The 23,107-nt window shown below is 47.0% G+C and overlaps 3 protein-coding genes and 1 long non-coding RNA gene across 11 annotated transcripts in view, besides 1 other annotated feature; 2 read left to right on the forward strand and 2 right to left on the reverse strand.

Annotated features, from left to right (window-relative positions):
• The window catches only part of Denn2b (DENN domain containing 2B), a 179,808-nt gene extending 179,357 nt beyond the window's left edge, over nucleotides 1-451 (reverse strand). The window contains exon 1 of one of the 2 annotated variants that reach the window (XM_011241942.3): nucleotides 271-451. The gene's annotated coding sequence lies outside the window, so the exon portion shown is untranslated. The remainder of the gene's footprint in view (nucleotides 1-270) is intronic. The other variant, XM_030243085.1, reaches the window with a different exon arrangement.
• Akip1 (A kinase (PRKA) interacting protein 1) lies at nucleotides 411-8,919 on the forward strand. Of its 6 annotated transcripts, XM_006508055.2 has the most exons (7): nucleotides 425-509; nucleotides 679-903; nucleotides 1,684-1,764; nucleotides 4,131-4,244; nucleotides 5,674-5,754; nucleotides 7,637-7,784; nucleotides 8,483-8,919. In XM_006508055.2, exons 2-7 carry the CDS (start codon nucleotides 685-687, stop codon nucleotides 8,485-8,487), a joined length of 648 nt encoding a protein of 215 aa, XP_006508118.1. In that variant the 5' UTR covers nucleotides 425-509; nucleotides 679-684; the 3' UTR covers nucleotides 8,488-8,919. The 6 variants fall into 6 exon arrangements, with proteins under 6 accessions (NP_065641.1, XP_006508118.1, XP_011240171.1 ...); NM_020616.2 differs by lacking the exon at nucleotides 7,637-7,784 and having other exon boundaries at nucleotides 411-509; XM_011241869.2 differs by lacking the exon at nucleotides 1,684-1,764 and having other exon boundaries at nucleotides 8,483-8,698.
• Nucleotides 3,545-8,411: an enhancer, noted in NCBI's record as "VISTA enhancer mm1407". NCBI's record gives its function as "enhancer in: somite[6/6] | heart[5/6]" and the evidence as "EXISTENCE:transgenic organism evidence [ECO:0001131][PMID:17130149]".
• On the reverse strand, nucleotides 8,914-20,667 carry BC051019 (cDNA sequence BC051019). 2 transcript variants are annotated; one of them, XM_006508052.4, is made up of 6 exons: nucleotides 20,529-20,667; nucleotides 19,852-20,036; nucleotides 17,264-17,420; nucleotides 14,658-14,892; nucleotides 12,579-13,220; nucleotides 8,914-9,268 (listed from the first exon to the last, which is right to left on the reverse strand). In XM_006508052.4, the coding sequence occupies exons 2-6, from the start codon at nucleotides 20,016-20,018 to the stop codon at nucleotides 9,261-9,263; spliced, it is 1,209 nt and encodes a 402-aa protein (XP_006508115.1). In that variant the 5' UTR covers nucleotides 20,019-20,036; nucleotides 20,529-20,667; the 3' UTR covers nucleotides 8,914-9,260. The 2 variants fall into 2 exon arrangements, with proteins under 2 accessions (XP_006508115.1, NP_001035790.1); NM_001040700.2 differs by lacking the exon at nucleotides 20,529-20,667 and adding an exon at nucleotides 20,137-20,504.
• Gm51493 lies at nucleotides 12,982-17,758 on the forward strand. Its single transcript, XR_003946860.1, has 3 exons — nucleotides 12,982-13,090; nucleotides 13,418-13,527; nucleotides 17,324-17,758. It is a non-coding gene; the product is annotated as a predicted gene, 51493 (long non-coding RNA).
• Nucleotides 20,668-23,107: the final 2,440 nt, after the last annotated feature.

Below are 23,107 nucleotides of genomic sequence, written 5' to 3' on the forward strand. Positions count from 1 at the left end.
TGCCAAGAAATACCTGCCATCCCCTGGAGTCTTACCAGTCCCCTCACCCACAGTTCCAAGACCTCCGTCTGGCCTCCATCCCCAGCCTTGAGAGTTCTTCTGACAGAATGCCCTTTCCCCAGCACTACCTCCTCAGTCGCGTTGGTCCGCTAGCCTCATCACCTCCTCACACAAAAGTGGTTCTGGAGTGGCGAGACCCCTGAATACGGTCCGCATGCACCTACTCTCACAAATGTTTTTAGCGCAACGAGTCACGGGATCCACACTGACCTGTCGCGGCAAGAAAGTCCTCGAACGACAACAAGCGCCCGCTTCGCGTCTGAAGCTGATTAAGGCTGGGCCCACGTGCCCCTCGACCCGGCCCCGCCCACACCGGCTCCGCCCATCGCCAGGCCCCGCCCACGGCGCGCAGCAGTTAGCTTGGCAACTGGCGCGAAAGAAGGGCCGCGGGAACACGGAAGGCGTGTCCGTGTGAGCGCTATGCGCGTGCGCCCGGAGAAGCAGGCCGGGTGAGGGGCTGTACCCAGGGTCTGAGAGGCGGAAGTGCAAGGGGCAGGGGTCCTGCCTGCTAGTTCCTCCCCACTTGGATTGCGCGATGCAGGCGAAGGGGGAGTTGGGGTCGCGGGGAAGTTGCCGCCCGGATCCGGGCCTAGTTGACTTGTCTGTGTATGTGTCCAGGGAGACATGGAATACTGTCTGGCGGCCGCGGCGCTGAACGGAGTGGACCGGCGCTCGCTCCAGCGCTCTGCTCGGCTGGGGAGGGAAGTATTGGAGCGCGCCAAGAGGAGGGCAGTGGACTGGCATTCTCCAGAGCGATCCAGAGGCAACGTGGGGGTCCTTTACCGCCAGGGCCCCTACCAGGAAAGATGGTCGGTCCCTGGTTCCCAGCGCCTCCTAGGAGAGGTGAGGCCGGGAGCTGGGGGACTGTCTAGTCATTCTCCGCCGCCACTGGGCGGGAGGAAGCCTCCCATGTCCAGAAGATGTAACGCATTGGAGCAAAAGTGGAAACGTTGTTTGGAAACTGCTTTTGACACGGTCTCGTATAGCCCAGGCTGGCCTTGAACTCTTGCCTACGATTTAGGTACTAGTATTAAAGAGGTTGTGTACAAGCACGGTGTGACCCAATTCTTTTTGAATAACAAAAGAATAGTAGTATTCTGCTTACTTATAACATAAAATTTCTTACCGGGTGTGGTGGTGCACACCATTAATCTCAGCATCCAGGAGGCAGAAGCAGACAGATCTCTTGAGTTCGAGATTAGCCTGTTCTACATAGCAAGTTTCAAGCCATCGTGTGTTACCTAGTGAAACCCTGTCTAAAGTAAATAAATACAATTCTTAGTGTGGTGCCAGAACTTGGGAGGTCGGGGCTAAGGATCAAGTACAAAGTCTTCCTAGTGTACATGTGATCTTGTCTCAAAAAATCATAAACAACAATAACAGTTCTTTCCCATTACTCAATAGTGAGTAAAGCCAGCCAACCAGTTATTTTAGTTCCTGGATAAATTGCACATCTAGTTTACAGAGTTGGATTTTTTTTTTTTTTTCTCAGCAAGATCCTTCTTACCAGTTTCAGCTTGCAGAAGCTTTCCTAAAAGTGAAAAAGGGCTATTTCTCAAATGATGTCCTTCTCCAGTAGGGGATTTGTAGGTCTCACCTATGACTTGCCATTTATTACAACAGAGAGAAGAAAGGTGCCCAACCCTTAGCTCTTCCTTCGGAGCAATGGCTGAATTCATGGACTATACTTCAAGTCAGTGTGGGGTAAGTTGGTGTGATCTGGACTTGGGAAGAATCAGTCATCTCTCCCAGGACCTATAGTCCTTCATGGGAGCAGATTATAATCAGTTACGTAAGCCAGGTGGTAATGCAAGCACATTGACGCATTTCCTAAGTCTAGCTGTTGAGGATAAACAAAGCACAAATGTTCTCCCGCCTCTTCTGAGTTTTCAGTCATGTGAAGGAGTATTGCGCTTCTTTGCTGAATCCCACAGTTACTTGATTTGAGGGTGTTTCCTTTTTCCTTTGAAATGAAGTGAAAATCTCCAGGATCACACCTGAATTGTTTTGTTTTCAAAATGTGCTGAATCCAAAACTTCAAGTCTGTTTGTTAGGGTTTGTTTTTTGTTGTTGTTTTTCTAGACAGGGTTTCTTTGTGTAGCCCTCCTTATATTGGACCTTGCTCTGTAGACCGGGCCAGCCTCGAACTCACCTAGATCTACCTGCTCCTGCCTCCGGAGTGCTCGGATTCAAGGCCTGTGCCACCACTACCTGTATGTTAGTATGCTAGGTCTTTACCTTCAGTGTTTGTTTCAGTTTCCCATTGGTATATATTGGATTGTGGGTTTATAAACAGTTGGTGATAGAGATAGCCATGTGAAACAGGTACAGGGATGTGGTTTTTGAGTGGCAGGACCAGCTTCCCATGGATCAAACCGTGTTCTGTAACGTTCAGCTATCCCAGTGGTCGCTCCTAAGCCTCACCTAAGGTCACTTCTCACTGTGACCAAGCAGTGAGAAGTCGCTGCTGCACTCCAGGCTGTAAAACTTCCTTCATCGTGCTCTCTGGCCTTTAGTAAGGTTCACATTTCTAAAGCCCCAGGCTTTATTATCGGCTTTTTTGGTTTAAACTGAAAGATGGATGGTAAATTATCACAACACCATGACATCAGGGACACCAGGCTTTCCTGAGAGTGGCCTGGCTTTAAGGATATGGGTGTCTAAGCTGGAAGGAAAGGAATTGTTTTCGCTACGCTTGTAGGCTTCAGATATTAAGATCAGTAAACTGCCAGTTTTTCTGTTTTGTTGGGGATAAGCTCTGGAGTCGCTCAGACTTGTTCTTTAAGAAAGCCTTCCTTGCCTTGAACTCTTGATCTCCCTGCTTCCCCTTTCTGAGGGTAGGGATCATGGACATCCACCACCGTGACCTCAGGGATACCAGGCTTTCTGTGTCTTACATACTTCAAGCAAAACATACATACAAAACTTCTATGTCTTACAAACATTCTTTAGCTTCCACGAATGGGATTTCAACCAATGAGATACAGTTCAGAGAAGTGTTTGTTTGTTTGATTGTTTTGTTTTGTTTTTTGTTTTTTTGGTTTTTTCGAGACAGGGTTTCTCTGTGTAGCCCTGGCTGTCCTGGAACTCACTCTGTAGACCAGGCTGCAGAGAATATTTTTAATGTTCATATTTATCCTAGGGTTGCTATAGGACAATCTGTACCCTCAGCTCTACTACAAAATGGTTACCTTAGACACTTGGTTCATGGTCCAGTCAAAGGAATCGTAGTTGGCTTTGAGGCTTAGCAAGCTGGTGTTCATGTTCCACTTCAATCCTGTTATGGAATGGCACTTCAGAACATGGTGGCTTTTTAAAGACTTAGAAAATTATTCTGGGTTTGGCTCCATAATTTTAAAGCAGCCCTTAAAATGTCATAGGTCTATGTCCTGAGTTCTCTCCCCAGCTTCTCAGTCCTCTCATCACATTCCTTCGACACTGTCTCTAGAGTATGTTCCAAACAGGCTTAAGATGTCTTTATTACTCATGGTCCAGGGCAAATCTAAGGTTAACTTGGAAGAGGAAGAAGGAACTAAACAAGAAGAATGTAGCTTTTCTGATCTTTTGGAGTATTCCTAAATTAGAGATCTCTCTCCTTTCCCTGGGGGAAATCCTAGGGGAAAGGCTGTGTTTGTGTGGCTTTTAGGTTTATGTTTTGTAGGCTTCTGTGTTTCTTCAACTTAAGGAAATCGTTCAGTTCTTCCCACATCCTTGTCTGAGCACCAGGAAAGTAAACACAGAATTGTTGATCTGACTCCATCAGGCGAGGAAGTGAAAGGGTGTGTGTACTTGACATTGAAGCAAAGATGTGAAAACCTTTACCCTAGCAGAGAGAAAACATGGTCCCGGCTTACCTTTATTTAGTTGGTCAGAGTTCTTGCCCTACAGAGGCAGCAGATGGCAGCAAAGCCATGCCAAATACAATGTCCTTGTCTTCTCAGGCTTAGGCTTGTGGAAAGGACAGGTAATTTAACTCTTTTCTCATGCTTCCTTCCTCTTTCTGTGCACAAGTATCGTAGTCTGAAATTTTGGCCAGAATATTTAAATGTTCTTTCACCTTATTTCTCTAGAAATACTACTTGTCTATGCCAGAGGAAGGAGGAGCAACCCATGTCTACCGTTATCACAGAAGGAAACCTCCAGAGATGCACATGTACTCAGATACTGGGCACAGTCAGGAACAAGTGAGTGTCCCTGCCATTCCACACAGCACCTGCATGGTCTCAAGATTGATATCTTAGTTTGGAAGTCCCTGTGAGATTTTGTGTTACCAGCTGCCTGTGTGACTCAGCATTACAGTGCTCAGCAGACATGTCACTTGACAGCCTCAGGGAACTTCCAGAAATAGGAGTTTGTCTGAAGCATGAGATTATTTATTTCACTCTAGGATCTTCAGTTGAACCTGTTCTCCTGGACTGTGGAGTTCTTAGGCAGGCTTAAGAACCACATATTTTTATATGCATCTGGGAATACAAAAGAGGGTTATTTTAAAGGTTTTATTTTTGAGCTAGGCGTGGTAGTGCATGCCTTTAATCCTAGCACTTGGGAGACAGAGGCAGGTGGCTCTCTTGAGCTTGAGGTCAGTCTGGTCTACATAGAGAATTTTAGGACAGCCAGGTTGACAGTGACTGCCTGAAAAGCTTTATTTTCAACTACATGGGTGCATGTGTGTCTGTGTATGGGTATGTGCACACAAATGCAGGTGCCCAACAAATCTAGAAGAGGGTGGGTCCACTGGAGCTGAAGTTAACCAATGGTTATGAGCCACCCAGTATGAGCACAGAGAACCAAACATGAGTGCTCTGCTCTTAAAGAGCTAGAGGCCCTTCATCATCTTCTCTGTCTTTTAATATGCATTGCCATTTGAAAGCCAAAGGTTCTGTTTGTTCAATGGAAGTAGGCTTTTTGGTTTTGACTTTTCTTAAACTCCTTTAGTTATAACTTAAGTCCAGATTCAAATCCCTAAGTTAACCTCCTGACTTTTCTGACCTGTTAGTCATCTCAAGGTAGTAGAGTGGAGGGGTTTAGCAAAAATGACAGGAGTGAGCATGGGTATATGAGTAGGCTCATTGCAGGCTCTGGAACCCTTTAAGTGCCTCTCTGGGATGTGAGAGTCACCAGAGTCTGTGTCCTGCAATTCCCTTTCCGCCCTGACCTGAGCTCTCCTAGGAGAGCTCTATTAAGTGAGGTGTATATGTGGCAAAGTGTCATTGCTCTTTCCTGTGATGTGCAAAAGGGGCTCCCTGCTGATAACGGTTCTTGGAGAAACGGGAAAGAACTGTTGCTGAGAGTCTGTTGAGTATCATGACTTTAGCACTTCAATCTTCCCTTCTGTCCAGGAGCCCCATGTTACAGTCCAGAAACAAGGGTGTGAGTTTAGAGAATCCTGCTAGTAAGCAGCAGGCATGGGAATGGGTCTTAGATTTGCCAGACTCCAAAGCCTACATAAAAAAAGCATGACTAAAAATAGTTCTAAGTGTACCAAACAGATCACTAATAACAAGTGACAGATGAGAAAGGGCATACAAAATAATCCTAATAAGATAAAAGAGATGTCTTTGCTTTCTGGAGGTCAAAGCTTATCTTAGCCCTAATCAATATTTGTCTTGACAGAGAAACTGCAGAGGCGAGACATCTGTTGGACAAGAAAGCATCTACCAAACATCAGAGCATTCTCAAGAGTCCTCTTGGCCTGTGAGTACAGAGCTCAGTGTGCTGGGCTTCACCCCCTTCCCCATAAGCCTGCTGGCCCACTGCTCACTGGGTTCTAGAGTGTCTTCACATTGGGAGGTTTACACTGGAGGAGCCACAAGATTTTGGTTTGGTACAAAGTGCTGTTTTCTCGGCGTCCTTTCCTTCACTGGAAGTTTGAGGGATGCTCTGGGTGCCTTAGCTCATAGTTGTGGTTGGAAAGAATGTGAAGTATTCACAGCTCTCTTCCTAGGCTCAGCTGGGCTGGCCTTGGCTCCTGCTAGAATTCCACCATCTGTTAAAGCAGCTGGAGGGCCTGACCCTCTGCTTGTAAAACGCAGCCATTGCTGAAATTCCAGAATGTGAACATGTTGTGATACCAAGTTCCACATCATTTGAAATGTTTCTGTGGGGGGGAAAAAAAAAAGAAGGAAAAAAATAGGTAGGAGTTATATCACTTTCAGGACCAAGGGGTAAGTGGTCTAGATTCTAGCGAGTTTGGTACTTAGAAGAGCTGGAATTCTGAGGAAAGGAACTTGGACACATTGCTGCAATAAATCCCTTTTTGTTTGTATACAGTTTGTTACTAGCCAGGATTCAGATTATTCTAGAGTTATTAGCAACTAAAAAATTCTGCTTCTAGTAAGAAAGCAAGCTTTCAGGCATGGGCGTCTCTACTGGTGCTGCGTTTGGTAATTCTGATTGGCCTGTTGTTCCATGTGAGAGATAGATTTTAGTTTGTTTATGTGTATGTGTGAGTACTTGCATGTCTGTGTACCACATGTGTGCCTGGCATCCTCAGAGATCAGAAGAGGGTGGCAGGATCCCTAGAACTGGATTTATAGGGTTTTGTAAGCCACCATCTGGGTTCTAGGATCCAAACCTACATCCTCTATAAGAGCAGCAAACAAGTGCTCTTTACTGGTGTCTTATCTTAGGGTTTTACTGCTGTGAACAGACACCATAACCATGGCAAGTCTCATAAAGACAACATTTCATTGGGGCTGGCTTACAGATTCAGAGGTTCAGTCCATGATCATCAAGGTGGGAGCATGGCAGCATCCAGGCAGGCATGGTGCTGGCAGAGCTAAGATTTTGACATATTCATCTGAAGGCTGCTAGTGGAAGACTACTGGGCCCCTTAGGACAAGGATATTAAAGCCCACTCCCACAGTGACACACCTACTCTAACCAGTGCCACTCCCTGGGCCAAGCATATACAACCCATCACAGCTGGTGAGCCATCTCTCCAGCCCCCAACACAAGTGCACACTTTCTCACTGCTGCCATATATGGAGCAGAGCAGAGCATGTCCTTGGCTGCCGACTCTGAGGCCCCTGGGTATTTTCAGGGTTGACCTTTGATAAAGAGTGCCATTGCTTCCTTCCTAAGTCAGTTAAGTGGTGTTAGACCTTTAGTTTTTCAGAAGTGGTAAGAACAAAGGTGGGATGAAAGTACAAATATTTTCACTTAATCTTGCTATAAAATTTGCTAGCCACTTTTGGTTCCTTCCAAGGTTTGAGTAGACGTGACATAGCCATAGCGATCCAGATGCATTTTTTTCCTTTGAGACAGGCCCTGGCTAGCCTGAAACTCTGAGTAAACCAGGCTAGCCTTGAACTCACAGAGTTCACTTTCTTCCAAGTGCTGCAATTAAAAGTGTGTGCCACTGGCACTCGGGAGGCAGAGGCAGGCGGATTTCTGAGTTGAGGCCAGCCTGGTCTACAAAGTGAGTTCTAGGACAGCCAGGGCTACACAGAGAAACCCTGTCTTGAAAAACAAAACAAAAGTATGTAGCACCATGCCTGGCTCAACCCAGATGCACTTGGACTCTTACCTGCTCTCTCCTGGCTTGTGACTTTGCTTTTTTGCCATGTGAACAAAGGCCATGCCCTGCCAGTGCATCTGCCCTGAGCCACGTCCCAGCCAGTTGTGGTCTAGCCTGGATGATGGTTTGTGCTCAGTTCAGCTCCGAATACTGTCTCACCAACTCCAGCTTTCAGGGCTTTGCAACATAAAAGCCCATCTTCCAAGTAAGTGCTTCAGTGTCAGAGGGCGTCCATTCATATCCGTTCATATCAAGAGCTTTATGCCTCTTCTCAAGGGAGTCTAGACAGAGTGTGACTGACAAGAGTCGTTCTTACTGTTGCAGCAGACCTTGCCGGTCTCTACTCATACATGTCATCTTCTGCTTCAGATCCCCACGCGGCTCTCTCCCTCCGCCTAACCCTGCTTCACCTAGGGTCCTCGGACAGTTTTGGGGTTTTTTTTTTTTCCTTTGGTTCGGTTTGTTTGGTTTTTTTTATTGTTGTTGTTTAGGTTTTGTTTGTTTGTTTGTTTGTTTAAGACAGGGTCTTCTTTTTTTTAATGTAACCCTGGCTGTCCTATAAAGTAGGCTGGCCTCAAACTCACAGAGATCCCACTGCCTCTGCCTCCAGAGGGTGTAAGCAGCCACACCTGTGCTGTTATAGTTCAGCATGTCCCTATAACACTTTGTCATTTACAGAGTTCTCACATACTTGCTTGTCGGGTAGGTATTCTCACAGATTTAGAAAGAAGGCAGAGAGTCATCCAAACTAGCTTTTTTTATCATGTGACCAAGATGGGCCTTGAAAGCAGGACCCCTTTTCTGAACATTTGCCCCACTTCTCTCATGCAGAGGCAGCCTGATGGAGATGCTAAAATGGCTCTAAGATCTGTCTTTAAATCACCTTACCTCTTTTCCTTCCAGACTGAGAACATCTCTAAGGACCTCTACATCGAAGTCTACCCAGGGACCTATTCTGTCACTGTGGGCTCCAGTGCCTTATCCAAGAAGACGCACGTGGTTGCAGTTGACCCCGGGCAAAGTGTGGACTTGGTCTTCCCCGTGTGATGTTGACCGTCACTACCAACATTTCACTCTCAAAGTAGCAAGAAGAATAAAACCACCCTATAATTGCCTTAATAATGATGCATCAATCTTGATTTTAATGCTGGCTGTAGTGGGGCAGCCTTTCTGAACTGGAGTCGATCTCTTTCAAGCTCATTTTAACCTGAAATTATAGAAGCCCCCTATCCTGTGTGCCTGAAAACAGTAATGTAATGGTGCTGTCTGAGCAGCTTTTACTGCTGGCTTCCCAAGTAAGTGTTAATTATCGTAATAAAGGGAGAGACTGGAAGTAAAAAGAATTCATTTTATTGCTATTAAAAAGATAAAAAGACAATGTTTCCCACATTGTAGGCTTTATGAGAAGACAAATGGGATGCATTTGCCCAATGCAATGGGCACACCCGTCCCTCCCATGAATAGGTGTCCTAAGCAGTTCATCAGGCCACTGGCAGGGAGTTTCAGTACAGGCCCACCAGCTCTGTGCCCCTCACAACAGGTGCTTCTGAATGCCGCTCCCCTCAGGTCTCAGGAGAGCAGCTGCTCTTAGGCACTCTTGTCCGCCACCGCTCAGCCTCCTCCAGTTCCGTTGTCAACTACTCGTTGTAAGCCCTTTTCAAGTGTTTTACCTCATGATCCTTTAACGTCCTGTAAGAGAAAAATCTTCATTCATATATGCTGACTGTAATTTTAAAGATTTTTGTTTTGGTTTTTAAGATGAGACAGTCTCACAGTGTAACAGCAGACTGGCCCAGTACACAGTGTCACCTAGGCTGCCTGCAGACTTGAAACAATCCTGTATCAGCTTCCCAAATGTTGGGATTTACAGGCATGAGCCACAACGTCTGGCTTGCTTTTTAAGATTATTTTTATGTGTATGAGTATTTTGCCTGAATGTATGTATATGTACCACTTGTATTCCTGTTACCCGTGGTGGCCAGGAGATGGTTGTAAGTTGCCATATGGGTGCTGGAACCAAACCTGGGTCCTCTGCAAGAGCAGCAAACGCTCTTAACCAACGAGTCATCTTCATTTTTAAAGTTACGTGTATATGTGAGGATTTGCACCTGCGGCTATAGGTTCTCTCGAGTCCAGAAGAAGGAATCTGATCCCATGGAGCTGGAGTTGCAGGTGGCTGTGAACTGCCTGACTTGGGTGCTGGGAACATTTAGGGATCCTTGCACATACTCCTGGAAGCCTGGGGTGAACTTTGTGGGTCCTATGCACCTTCTGACATAGGCAAGACAGTGGGTGTGTGTGGATTTCTGGAAAGGAGCCAGAGCTTCACCATTCTCGAACAGAATAGAGTGCAGAGAGAGCTACTTAAGGCTTCCTTCTGTGCTTTACCCAGATGTTTAGGGCTTCCTTCTAAGGAAGTTGTTCCCCTGCTTGTCCAAATGCCCTGACTTCATCGTATTCAGCTTCTGGTTAAGTTCGCCATGGTTTTAGGTTGCTAGCTTTCAGAGCTAGCTCCTGGGGATCTTATTGTGACATCTTATTCCTAAACCCAATATCAGTTAGTGGGATCCGTGTTGGAGACAACGGTAGGTAGCAGCTTTTCCTGGCGGGCAGAGGACCTACCAACCAGTGGATCTTTGGAACTTGACAGACTTGTATCAAGTACTGTCTGATGGAGTACTAGTACTTAGTACTGATAAAATACCAATTATATTTAGAAGTCAGGCATTACATTTCCTTACAAGGACACAAAGCTGGAAAGGAAAAGGCTCTTGTCACCTGCTGTTGCTTGTCTCCACCTCTGGCTCATACATGGCTTTATACACATGAGTCATCTTTGCCACTTGACTATGACAGACAGTACTGTAATCTGCATGGTGGCTTCCATCTATAATCCTAGAACCAGGCTTGTCTGGGCTATATAACCAGACTGTCAAAACTGCTGAAACAGCAAAAACAGCAGGGGGTGGGACTTCTCAGGACTAGATCTAAAAAGGAAGAAAGATCTGGGGACGTCCCTTTCCCCAAACCCCATCTAGAATAGTCTGTATGTAGATTTAGAATACTCCTGATGATGTTCCATGGGCCAGCTCCAGAAATTAATCTTCCTAGGATGCAACAAACCACCTAGGACCCAAAAGAAACATTTCTCTTTTTATTTATTTATATGTTTTTTTAAGATTTATTTTTACCCTGGCAGTGATTGGCATCAGCCTTTAATCCCAGCACTTGGGAGGCAGAGGCAGATGGCTCTCTAAATTTGAGAACAGCCTGGTCTGCACTGTAAATTCTAGAATAGCCAGAACCACACACAAAGAGAACCTGTTTTGAAAAACAAAACAACAACAAAAAGATTCATTTTTATTTATATGTGTGTATATCTGTATGGGTATATGCCCTGTGTATGTAGGTGCCTGTAGAGGCCAGAACCCCGTATCGGATCCCCTGGAGCTAGAGTTAGCAGATGATTGTGAGCTGCCCTATGCGTGCTGGGCACAGAACTCTGCTTCTCAGGAAGAGCAATAAGCACAGGGTTCCTTTGTAGTCCTGGAACTCAACTCTAGACCAGGCTGGCCTCGAACTCAGAGTGACCTGCCTCTGCCTCCTGGGAGCTGAGATTAAAGGCTTGCGGCACCACTATCCAGCTTTCTATTGTTGTTAAATGAAATAATATATAGCGAATAGACCAGACTTGCCCTAACTTGTCCTTAATCCTGGGGTCTAAGGGAGTTACCCAAGAAAGTAGAAACAAGATCTCGACTTCCTGGAACTGAAGACTTACTTCTGTGGTGAGAATGAACTGCTCATAGGCTAAATAGTCCTTTTGGCTAAGTTCTAGGAACAGCTTCAAATAGGCTTCAAATGGCATCAAATAAGGACTTGCAGTGGATCTCAGTTTGCACAGCACCTAATGGCCCTTAAGCCTGTAACTCTGGTGTTCTTAACTCTTAGAGCATAGTATGCCTACCACAAATCCCTCCTCAGTGGACCAGTGACAACAGAACTCCAAAGTCAAACCCAGGACATGCTTTTCCAGGCCACCTCCCTCATGCAGCTCTGCCGTCTTAACTAGACTTTGCTCTTCATGCAGTCTGATAGGAATTTAGAAAGGATAGGTACAAGGCAGAAAATAACACACATCTCCGACCCACCAAGGTGTGCTCCATAGTCCTCAGCTCAAGGTGAAGCTAGGGGTGGCCACAGTATCTGTTAGGTGTAAAATAAGCAGCAAAATGCAGTGCTCCCCCCACTCTTACTGAGGGGCCCTTGTGGACAGTACAACCTAATTCTCAACATTTAAGGTCCAGTTTCTATACTTGCTTGGGTCTTGACTCTCATCAACATCTGGAAGCGGTGCCCTGTTAGCAGATGTGAAGACAGAAAAGCAAAGATGGCGAGGGATGTCGGTAGAGTGCTCGCCTAGTACTCATGATGGCCTGGGTTCTACCCAGGAACCATGTAAACCTGACATGCCTGTAATCCCTACTTAAGGAGGTAAAGGTCGGAGGATCAGGAGTTCAAAGTCATAGTTGGCTATTTTAGTAAGTTCAATGGCAGCTTGCACTACAGGAGACCTTTTCTAAAAAGGAAGAAGATATTAAATAGAGGTATAAATCAGAGCACAAAGATCAACTGCCCAGTCCATTCTTTGTTTTTTGGTTTTGGTTTTTTGGTTTTTTCGAGACAGGGTTTCTCTGTATAGCCCTGGCTGTCCTAGAACTCACTTTGTAGACCAGGCTGGCCTCGAACTCAGAAATCCGCCTGTCTCTGCCTCCCAAGTGCTGGGATTAAAGGTGTGCACCACCACCACCCGGGCGACCAGTCCTTTCTTATTCATGTGGAAGCTACTATTTCTCTCATCTGACAGTCTCTCCCCACAGCTTGCATTCTATACATTAATTACATCCAAGCCCACTAGGGTGTACCTGACTCTCAAAAGACCCATGCAGCCCCTAGCCCCTCCCTGGGAAGCTAGCACCACACCCCAGGTATAACATACCTGGCTTTCCAGGCGGTGGTTCAGGCCCATTTCTCCTCCAGTACCTCCACTCGGGCTTGTGGGGGCTGTACTGCTGCAGAGATGTCGTCTCAGAAAGGATGGGGTCAGTGTTGACTGCCCTGCTTACCATCTGTCTCAGAGGCAGCCCCATCTCCAGATGACTCTCTGAATTTTCTTCCTCGGAAGAGGAGGAGGAGGAGGAGAACATATTGTAGCTGAGCTCTGCCACCGGCTCCTCCTTAGGACCTTGTAGGGGCAAAAGCTGAGCTGTGGGCTTCACCTCTGGCTCCGGGAGTTTTCTGGTTGTGAGCTCTGAAGTCCTAGTTAGAGGCCACCAGCTCGGCCCCACCAAAGGGCAGCTGCTCTGGCACTGAAGCTGGCAGCAGGCACAGGAGAGGCAGGGAGGGCATAAGAAGGAAGAGTCCAGAGGATGCCTGTGTGTGGTGCATCCAGCACGGGGTCCCAGCTGAGAGCAGTGAGGTACCCAGAGACAAGAACTGTGGCAGTCCCTGGTATGAGGTGCTTGTAGTCTTTCCACAGCCTTCTTCCAGACCGTGGGGGGCACCCACCTGACGCTGCCTAGAGGCACCTTAGTTGTCTTGCCATTCCAGAAATGAACAGTGATTTCTTTTTCTTTAGATGCTATGAATAGAAAAGGGAGACATTTGAATTCCTGGTTCTTTGGAATCCCCAAATCCAAAACCTCAGCCCCACCCCACTCCTCTTTCTTGATCGTCATGTGCCACAGTGCCCAGAGAGCCTGTGGGAATGTCTCCCTCTCCTGTACCTCACTGACCATCAGTTCTGGGCGATTTACAGGTGTCTTTTTCCTTCCTCAGCTAAAAATGACCTGGAGGGGCCTGGTTTTCATGCGGAACCAAAATGTAGCCTCAGCAGAAGCTGTGCTGTTTAGCTGGCTCAAGAGGACTGTCAGTCCCTGGAGGACTTGGTGAGTCTCCCATGATTCTAGAATACCTTTACCACCACTACCACACATAGCAATGTTATTATTTTGTTTATTGGTTTGCGTTTCTGAGACAGGTCTCATTATGTAGCCCTAGCTGACTTCAGATTTGTTATCCTCCTGCTTCAGACTACAGAATGCTGGAATTACACACACATACACACACACACACACACACCCCACACACGACATCACACCCACCCAGCTCCTGCTATGGTTTAGGTGACTGACATAGACATGGTAATTTTAGGTTGTTTCCCTTGATATTATTTTATACTTTTTGGTTTCTTGATTTGTTTCTTAAATATTGTTATTAATTTTTACACTATGTGTACAAGTGCTTTGCCTTGATGTATGTAGGTGTACACAATCATACGTGGCACTCAGGGAGGCCAGAAGAGGGTATTGGATCCACTGGAATTGGAGTTACAGAAGGATGTGAGCTTCCATGTGGGTGCTAGGAACTGAATATGGGTCCTGTGCAAAGATAGCAAGTGTTGTTAACTACTGAACCATCTCTGTAGCCCCCACTTTGTGTGTGTGTGTGTGTGTGTGTGTGTGTGTGTGTTTTGGTTGGGGGGGTGGGTGTTTGGTTGGTTTGGTTTTTTGGGTTTTGTTTTGTTATGTTTTGTTTTGTTGAGAAACTCTTTTTTTTTTTTTTTTTTTTGTGGTAGTGGTAGGGTTGAGATAGGATTTCTCTGTGTAGCCCTGGCTGTCCTGGAACTCACTTTGTAGACCAGGCTGGGCTCAAACTCAGAAATCCTCCTGCCTCTGCCTCCCAAGTGCTGGGATTAAAGGCGTGCGCCACCACTGTTGAGAAACTCTTACTCTATAGCCTAGTCTGCCTTCAAATTTGCAGCAATCCTCCTGGCTCAGCTTCTAAGTGCTAGGCTAGCATTACGGCATAAGCCACCAGTGTCTGTCCTCCCTGATACTAAGCATATCATAGAGCCTGGAAGATAGGACTGGCTCAGCCACCACTGCAGGAGAAGTTTTTTTCTTTTTGCTGTGGTTCTAAGACCCCTGAGCTCTGACCACCAACAATGCTCCTTCCCCCTACCCCCTCATGTGTGCCTCATGACACACCTCCCCCAGGGCCATGGCAGCTTCCTTACCTCTTTGTCCTTTTTGCTTCTTCAAGCCCACTAGAACAGTGCCGGGGCCATACCGCTGCTGCCCCGGTTCCCAGGGTGCCAACACCTTGTCACCCAGCTGCAGTGAGTGTGGCACAGATGGTGAAAACTGAATAACATCCTCTGGAAATACCACCCTCTGCTGCTGGGCTGGCAGCTCTAGGCCTGTGACAAGGGGAGCCTCAAATTCCACAACCAGGGCCCCCCGCTTCTCCAGCTATGGGAAAGACAACAGAATGGGATTTAACATTAGGGGCTAGAGAGATGATTCATAAACAAAGCCCCAGCTGTCCATGAAGAAGACTAGAGTTTGGTTCCCAGCACCCACATGGAGGCTCACAACTAACTATAATTCCAGTCCCAGGGTCCCTGACACCCTCTTCTGGCCTCTGTAGCCACAAGACACATACATGCTGCACATACATACATGTAGTCTTAGTTAAGTCATGCATGTCTTAGTTACTTTTATAATGCTTTGATAAAATACCATGACCAAGGCAAATTAGAAAGGATTTATTTCGGACTTAGTTTCAGAGGGTTAGAGCCCATGGCCATCACTGTGGGGAGCATGGCAGCAGGCAGGCAAGCAGACATGGTACACAGGTAAAGTCGGAAAATGCTGAGTTTGAGAGTGCATTGCCTTTTGAAACCTCTATCCCAACCCCACCAACATCCCCACCTCCACCATGAGACACCTCCAACAAGGCCACACCTTCTAATCTTTCCCAAACCATTCCGCTGACTAAGGACCAAGCATTCAAATATGCGAGCCTAGAGGGGCCATTCTCACTCAAACCATTACACAAAGCGCTCATACACAGAAAATCTTAAGGAAAAAGAGGGAACTGAAATACAACAGAGGAATTGAGTATGGTGACACATACTTTTAATCTCAGCACAAGGGAGGTTTAGGCAGGAGAATTGCTTTTGAGTTTGGGGACAGCTTGGGGTTTGTACTAGGCTCCAGGCCATTCTGAGCTACCTATCAAGTGTCAGGGCAGTTGAGACTACAGACTGAGGCCCTGTTTTGTTTTGTTTTGTTTTGTTTTGTTTTGTTTTGTTTTGTTTTTTAAAAAAGATAGGCAAGCAAGATGACTCTGTAGGGAAAGGTGCTTGCAGGCAAACCTGACTACCTGAGTTTGATTCCCGGGACCCACAACTAGGAAAACTGACTCCCCCAGTTGTCCCACCCATATGTCATGACACATATATATACACACGAGCACACACACACATTCACAAAGTCCAGCTCTTGAAAAAAAAAAAAAGTACCGGAGCTAGGAACTTAGCAGAGAGCATACCTAGTATGTGCAAGACCCCAGGTTCCATCCCCAGCAGTACATAAACCAAGCATGGTGGAAACAAGAGGATCAGAGGTGCCAAGGTCAGGGCATCCTGGGGTACATGAGGTCCCATGACAAAAATTTAGAACGTGGGATCCGAGAGATGGCTCGGTGGTTCTAAGAACACTTGCTACTCTTGCAGAGATCCCAGGTTTGGGTTCCAGCTCTCACTCCAGTTAAGGAGTGATTTGATGACCTCTTCTGGCCTCCATTGGCATTACATGCACATAATACTTAAATTCGCGCAGAAAAAACACTCACATAAAATTAAAATAAAACTGATTTTAGAAAGAGAAGTCCAAAAGAAGTAAGTTGCCACTGAAGTAGCGCCTAGGCCTGGCGACTGGCATTTTCGGGAACAAGATGCTGTGTATGAGAGCCAACGTGCTCACATATGGGAAATGCATTCTCACTCTTCTTTCTCTGAGGCTCAGGCCCGTAATTCAACCCACCAGATCTTCCTGAACAACAAATGTATATTTTTCTTGCTGTTAGGAGATGAATTGTGTTTCTCCTTCTGTAAGTTAATGTATCCAATCTTGGTTCCAATACCCCAGCCTGTGATCTCTTTTTAGGAATCAGGCCATTACAGGTATAATTAGTTAAGATGAGGTCACAGTGAGCATAGCAGGCCCTTGATCTGACTGATGTCTTTATACCCAGAGGAAATTTGAGGAGCTGGAGGGGTGGTTCAGTGGTTAAGCACACTTGTTGTTCTTGTAGAGCGCCTGGGTTCAGATCCCAGCACCCACTTCAGGGTGCTCACAACCACCTGTAGGTCCAGCTTCAGGAGAGCCAGTACCTCCTTCTGGCCTCTGCACATACAAGTACACACAGACACATAAATAAAAATACTTGGGAAAAAGAGGAAATCTGAATGAATACTATTCAGAGGGAAAGAAGCCGTGTTAGGTGGAGGCAGAGTCAGGGTGACTCTTCTGAAAGCTAAGGGAACCCCAAGATTCTGAGCAAATACTGGAAATTATAGGACTGGCAGGAAACAGACTCTTCCTTGTATGTAGTCTTTAGAAACAACCCACCTTGAAACACCTGATTTTCAGCCTCAAGAAATGGGAGAGAACAGGTTTCTGTCATTCAAGCTGCTCATTTTGTGTGGCACTTCGCCACATAGCTGTAGTAACTTAGCCAAAAAACTAAACTTGCAAACGTACACAGCCAAGACACGCCAGGTGCGAGAAGGCCACCAGGGGAGTGAGGAGTGAGCTGATGGGGAGAGGTACTTGCCTCTGGAGCAGCCTTTATCTGAGCCAGATAATAAAAGCCATCCGGTTCCTTTCTGGCCAGGACCCAGGAGCCGCCCGCAGCTCCGACTCTTCCCAGCCAGCGGAGCCCCGGCCATGGCCGATCAACAGTGTGAAGACATGGGCAACAGGCAGTGCACCTGGGAAAGGCAAGTGAGATCAGGGGCGAGCACAAAACCTAAAGACATCAAGAGGACCGCAGAGATGGCTCAGCGTAAATGCGCCTGCCGCCAAGCCTGACCATCTGAGTTCAATCCCCAGATTCTACATGATGGAAGGAGAGCACTGACCCACATGTGAGCTATCATGGGTGTCCTCACCTGGACAAATACATGAATGTAAAAGAAGGTAAAGACAGTAAGAAACGCGCCTCTGGAGCAGATCGGAGGATCTTGTGCTTGCCCGACTCACCAGCAAGAACGATGCTGCAACAGGATCCTTCTGCACACGTTTATTGGGAAAGCTTGATTGCAGAGGCGAAGAGACCCTAAGCCCAGAACTGGTGCTGCTTATATAGGCCTAGGAGAGGCGTGTCTCACACCCGGATTGGTTATGCATGGGTTATGCTTACTACCTCATTTGCATGCCTTCATCTGATTGGTTAACTTGTCTCTCATCTGATTGGTTAGCTTGTCTCTCATCTGATTGGTAAATTCTCAAAACCTCATCTTGGCAAAAAAAAAAAAAAAAAAAAAAAAAAACTTTACTGCCTATGTATGCGTGGTGGCCAGCGGTAGCCAGCGCCACCCTGCAACGGCACATGTGGCTTCCCACAGGAGGAGACTTACCGCATGAGGATGGTAATGGTGTGCGCAACAGAAACACAGGGAGAATGTAGCCATCTTTGGCTTCCTGTAAAAATCAGCTAAGCTTCTGCTAGCAGAAACTGAAGGCCATAGAAAGCAGTTTTTGGACTGGACATTGTTTCATGTGGCCCAAAATGAAATCAGCTTGTATACTTGTGTTAACGCTTGAAAGGGGAGCTGCGAGATGAGTCCCAAGACATTATGGGATACCAGGATGAGGTTAACAGTGTGACCAGGGAGCCAAACTGTAAGGAAATTGGCTTGAGGCATGTCATGGTTTGAATGTGCTTGGCCCAGGGAGTGGCACTATTTGGAGGTGTGGCCTTGTTGGAGTAAGTGTGTCACTGTGGGTGTGGGTTTTGAGACCCTCCATCCTAGCTGCCTGAAAGTCAGTATTCTGCTAGCAGCCTTCAGTTGAAGATGTAGAACTCTCAGCTCCTCCTGTACCATGACTGCCTGGATGCTGCCATGCTCTCACCTCGATGATAATGGACTGAACCTCTGAACCTGTAAGCCAGCCCCAATTAAATGTCCTTATAAGCGTTGCCTTGGCTATGGTGTCTGTTCGCATCAGTAAAACGATAACTAAGGCAAGGGGTCAGAGGGATATGGAAGCGCAGAGGAGCTCATGAAGGGGCTGCAGAGTGGTGGAAGGTGAAACCAGTTCTGGGGACTCCAGCGGCAGGGCTCTCTGGCCTAGGGCAGTACAGAATGAGAGATCCGACCTTTGTGGTTTGGTTTGGTTTGGTTTGGCCTTTCAAGACAGGGTTTTTCTGTATAGCCCTGGCTAACCTGGGACTCGCTGTGTAGACAAGGCTGGCCACAAACTCAAAGAGGTGCACGAATTCTGCCAGAATTGAAGTGCTAGGACTAAAGGTGTGTGCCACCACAGCCTGGCTTATTTGTTTGTTTTTGTTTTTCGAGATAGGGTTTCTCTGTATAGCCCTGGCTGTCCTGGAACTCACTCTGTAAACCAGGCTGGCCTCAAACTCAGAAATCCACCTGCCTCTGCCTCCCAAGTGCTGGGATTAAAGGTGTGCACCACCACGCCCGGCTCTGGCTTTTTTTTTTAATTCAAATATTTATTGTTACTTTTTGGAGTGGTGTGTTTATATTCCCTGGAGCTGGAGTTACAGGCATTTGTGAACCACCTGATACAGGTGCTAGGAATTGAGTCCAGGTCATCTGTGACAGCAGTATGCACTCTTAACTGCTGAGTAATCTCTCCAGCCCAAGAGGATCTGGGTTTTGAAAAAGTTGTTTTGTACAAAAACCTGAATATAAAGATGCTTAACTTGGTCATGAACAAGGCGATCCAAACAAGTAAATTAAGAACTTGAGCAATGTATTGGAGAGATGGTTCTGTGGTTGAGAACAATTGCTCTTGCTAGGACCAAGATTTAGTTTCCAGTACACATGGCTGCTAACAGAGTCTGTAACTCTAGTTCTAGCAGATCCACTGCCCTCTTCTGGTCTCCTTGGGTACTGCACACATGTAGTGCATAGACTTAGGCAGGTGAAACACCCATATACTTAAATAAAAAATTTAAGTTGAACATTTGGACTAGCGAGTCCCTATCCCAGGCAGTCTGGTTCCTAGGACTTGCTACAGGCTGAAGTTCCTTTGTCCCCTCATAGTCACACTTTATAGAGAGCTGACTGAAGATGCTGTTCTATAAAGTCCCAGGCAATAGAGGGCATCCAAATGCCATTAGGAGGACCAGGAAAAGAGGAGAAAAAAAGGACGAGGGACAGAGACTGGTACCTGGTGAATGTGCAGTGCGTGGCCAGCCAGGGTGCTTGCGTGGCAAAGGGACAGGTGAAGGACATGTCCCAGGGCGGCACAGCACCATGCAGGTCAGGGGCTTTCACGGTTGTGGCCACACTGCAGTATTTGGGCAGTGGCAGCCCAGGACTGGCAGAGGGCTGCATGACCTTCAGCGCGCCCACCTGGAGCAAACACAGGCAGCACAGCTGTAGCCTCAACCCAGCAGAGGACACGCCCAAAGGTTCCCACACACACCCAGACTTTCCCCTTTGGAATACTTACCTTAGAATGTCCCTGGGGGACTAGGGAGGGCTGAAGAACTTAAGCTAGGAGCTTAGAGAGCCCTCTTTAATCCTCCTTCAGAACCTGCACGCTCACTGTTAAGTCTCCAAAGATGAGCCACGGAAATACCTGGCAGCTCGGCTCCCGTTGGTGTTACCTCCTTCCTCCTCCCCAGTGGCTGGGACTCCTTGGAGCATGCTCATTCTCTTTACACACCCTGCCCTGACCAACTGACCCCCAGCAGAAGCCACCAACTCCCCTCCTAACCTGGTCACCTACAGGACTCAGGATCATCCCATTTGTGGACTTCTTCAGAGGCAGCAGCTGCCGCCTAGAGCTTGTTAGGGTCTACCCCTGCCCAAAGCCGCAGTTCGAACACCAAAGGGACTTACCTAAAAGTGCAAATCCAGTCTAGACCTCAGCCTTGCCCCAGTCTCAGTCCCACCTGACAGTTGGAGCTCATGGCCTTGGTCTAACAACTCTTGGTTGCCAGGCAAGTTGCCAAGCAGGTAGCTATGGTTGTGAGCCAGCAGGCTACAACAGGGCTCAGGAAGGTACTGAGCATGTGCAGAGGGTGACCGGAAGCATCGGGAAACTTGAAGTTGTGGGTAAGGTGGAGAAATAAAGGCAAATTGTGTATACTCCCTTTAGCTCCAGGGACTCTAGGGGAGTCCTATGAGGGTGGGCTGAGCTCTCCAAGGGCTGAGGGCTGTTGGCATCTACCTAGTGAAGGCAAGAGGCTAGAAAGATAGTTCAGTGGATAGATAAGCTGCTTGCTGTGAAAGCATGAAGCTTGTATTTGGATCAGCAGCAGCCAATTGGCTGAGTTTATAATCCTAGCATCGAAAGAAGTTAATGACTGACTAGTTAACTAAAAATTGAGAGCTCTAGGTTCAATGAGAGATTCTACCACTAATCCTATAATAATAATAATAATGATGATGATGATGATGATGATGATGATGATGAGAGCAACGGAGAAAGACACCTTCCAACCTCCTCAGGTCCATGCATACACACACACACACACACACACACAGCAAAGGTCTCCCAGGAACCGATGCTCCTAAGGAGTGGAAGAAGTATGTGAGCTGCAGAAATGCAAGTAACAGCCTGGTGACCAAAGGAATAGGAGTCCAGATTCTGTGGGGCTGGAGAGATGATTCCGTGATTAAGAGCACTGGCTGCTCTTCCAGAGGACCTGGGTTCAATTCCCAGCACTCACGTGACAGCTCACACTGTCTGTAACTCCAGTTCCGGGGGATCTGACACCCTTGCATAGACACGCATGCAGACAAAATACCAATACACATTAAATAAATAAATCATTACCCAGAGAAGACTGGTATTTTGAGACAGTTGTGGTGCCCTGAAGAAATGCCTGGCACTGTGTTCAATAGAGAAGACCCAAAAAATGCACAGGGACATGTATGGGGGTCTCTCCTTCTGCCATTCACCCCTAGGCACAGGAACATGTATGGGGGTCTCTCTTTCAGCCATTCGCCCCTGGGCACAGGAACACGTATTGGAGTCTCTCCTTCAGCCATTTGGAGTCTCTCCTTCAGCCATTTGCCCCTCCCACCAGTTCCTGTTTTGAACCATGGATCTATGTGCACATCGGCCAAATGTACCCCAGCTCCCAGGCGCACAGTGTCATTCAGGACACCCTTTTCCCCTGCAGGCGGGTTCAGTAGTCCCGAGCCACTCCCTTAGAATGCGTCTCAAGACTGCCCCAAGAATCTTGTGTACAGACTTTCTTCTTCCTGTGCAGGAATAAGGAGGCATTCAATTCTAGAAGATTCTGGGAGCTATTTCCTGAGAACGTTATGCAGACAGACTTAGGGTCTTAGGCATTGGAGCTCAAGAAGCCCGCTGCTCTCTCACAGTGCATCCTACACTGATTTAAGAAGTTAGTCTTTTATTTGTATTGCATGTGTATGACTCTTCTGCCTGCGTGGATGGATGTGCACTGCAGGCAGGCCTGGTGCCTGCAGGGGCCAGAGGAGGACCTTGGATCCATTCCCGCTAGAACTGGATTTATAGACAGTTGTGAATTTGTAGAACCTGGGGACCAAACCTGGGTCCTCTGAAAGAGCAGCAAGTGCTCTTAACCACTGAGCTATCTCCTCAGCTCTGTGTTCTTTTTGTTCACATAAAACTTCTTGGTGGAGACACACACACATTCAAAGAGACAGAGACAGACAGACAGACAGACAGACACACACACACACACACACACACACACACACAGATTTAAAAATGGCCAGTTGTTGGAGTGTTCAGGCCTTCTGTTACATGAGGAATACATCCTCCAGATTGGTTGTGACACTTTGGGTTGAGTTTTCTCTGGCACTCTGAGTACCTTGATGATGCTCTCAAAGCTAGTTTTGTAATTACCAGAATGACTGTGGTCCAGACATGTGCCTTGAATACGAATCTAAGAAAGACTAACGAAGTCTGCCAACCAGAAAGGATTACTGATTGAGAACGGGGGATGTCAGTGGTGGAAGAAGGGAAAATATTCCAGGTTGGAATGGGAGAGTAAAGAGAGAAGGATGTGTTTGCTAGATTGTGCTCTCCTATGGGGATATCAGAGTACAAGGAGTTTTAAAGCCAAGTGGAGCCAGGCATTGTGGCATGTGCCTTTAATACTAGGCCTCTGGAGGCACAGGCAGGTGAGTTAGAATCCAGCCAGAGCTATGTAATGAGAGCAACAAAACAAAACAAAAATCCACAAAGTAAGTGAGGACATTTAAAGGTAGTCATCCAACAGAAGTCATCAAATAGTGTGAGCGACAGTGCTTTAAGAATTTCACAGACTGGTAGCTATCTCTCAGAAAACAGAGTTGGGTGTGTGTGGTGTGTAAAGACAGCAGGCTAGGAACCCAAAGACAGACTTGTGAGCACAATCTAGCAGCAGTAATGGCTGGGACAGGAAGTCGAGATACATGACAGCAGAGATCAGTGTGAC

The sequence above is a fragment of the Mus musculus genome, chromosome 7, assembly GCF_000001635.26.
Source record: "Mus musculus strain C57BL/6J chromosome 7, GRCm38.p6 C57BL/6J".
NCBI lineage: Eukaryota > Metazoa > Chordata > Mammalia > Rodentia > Muridae > Mus > Mus musculus.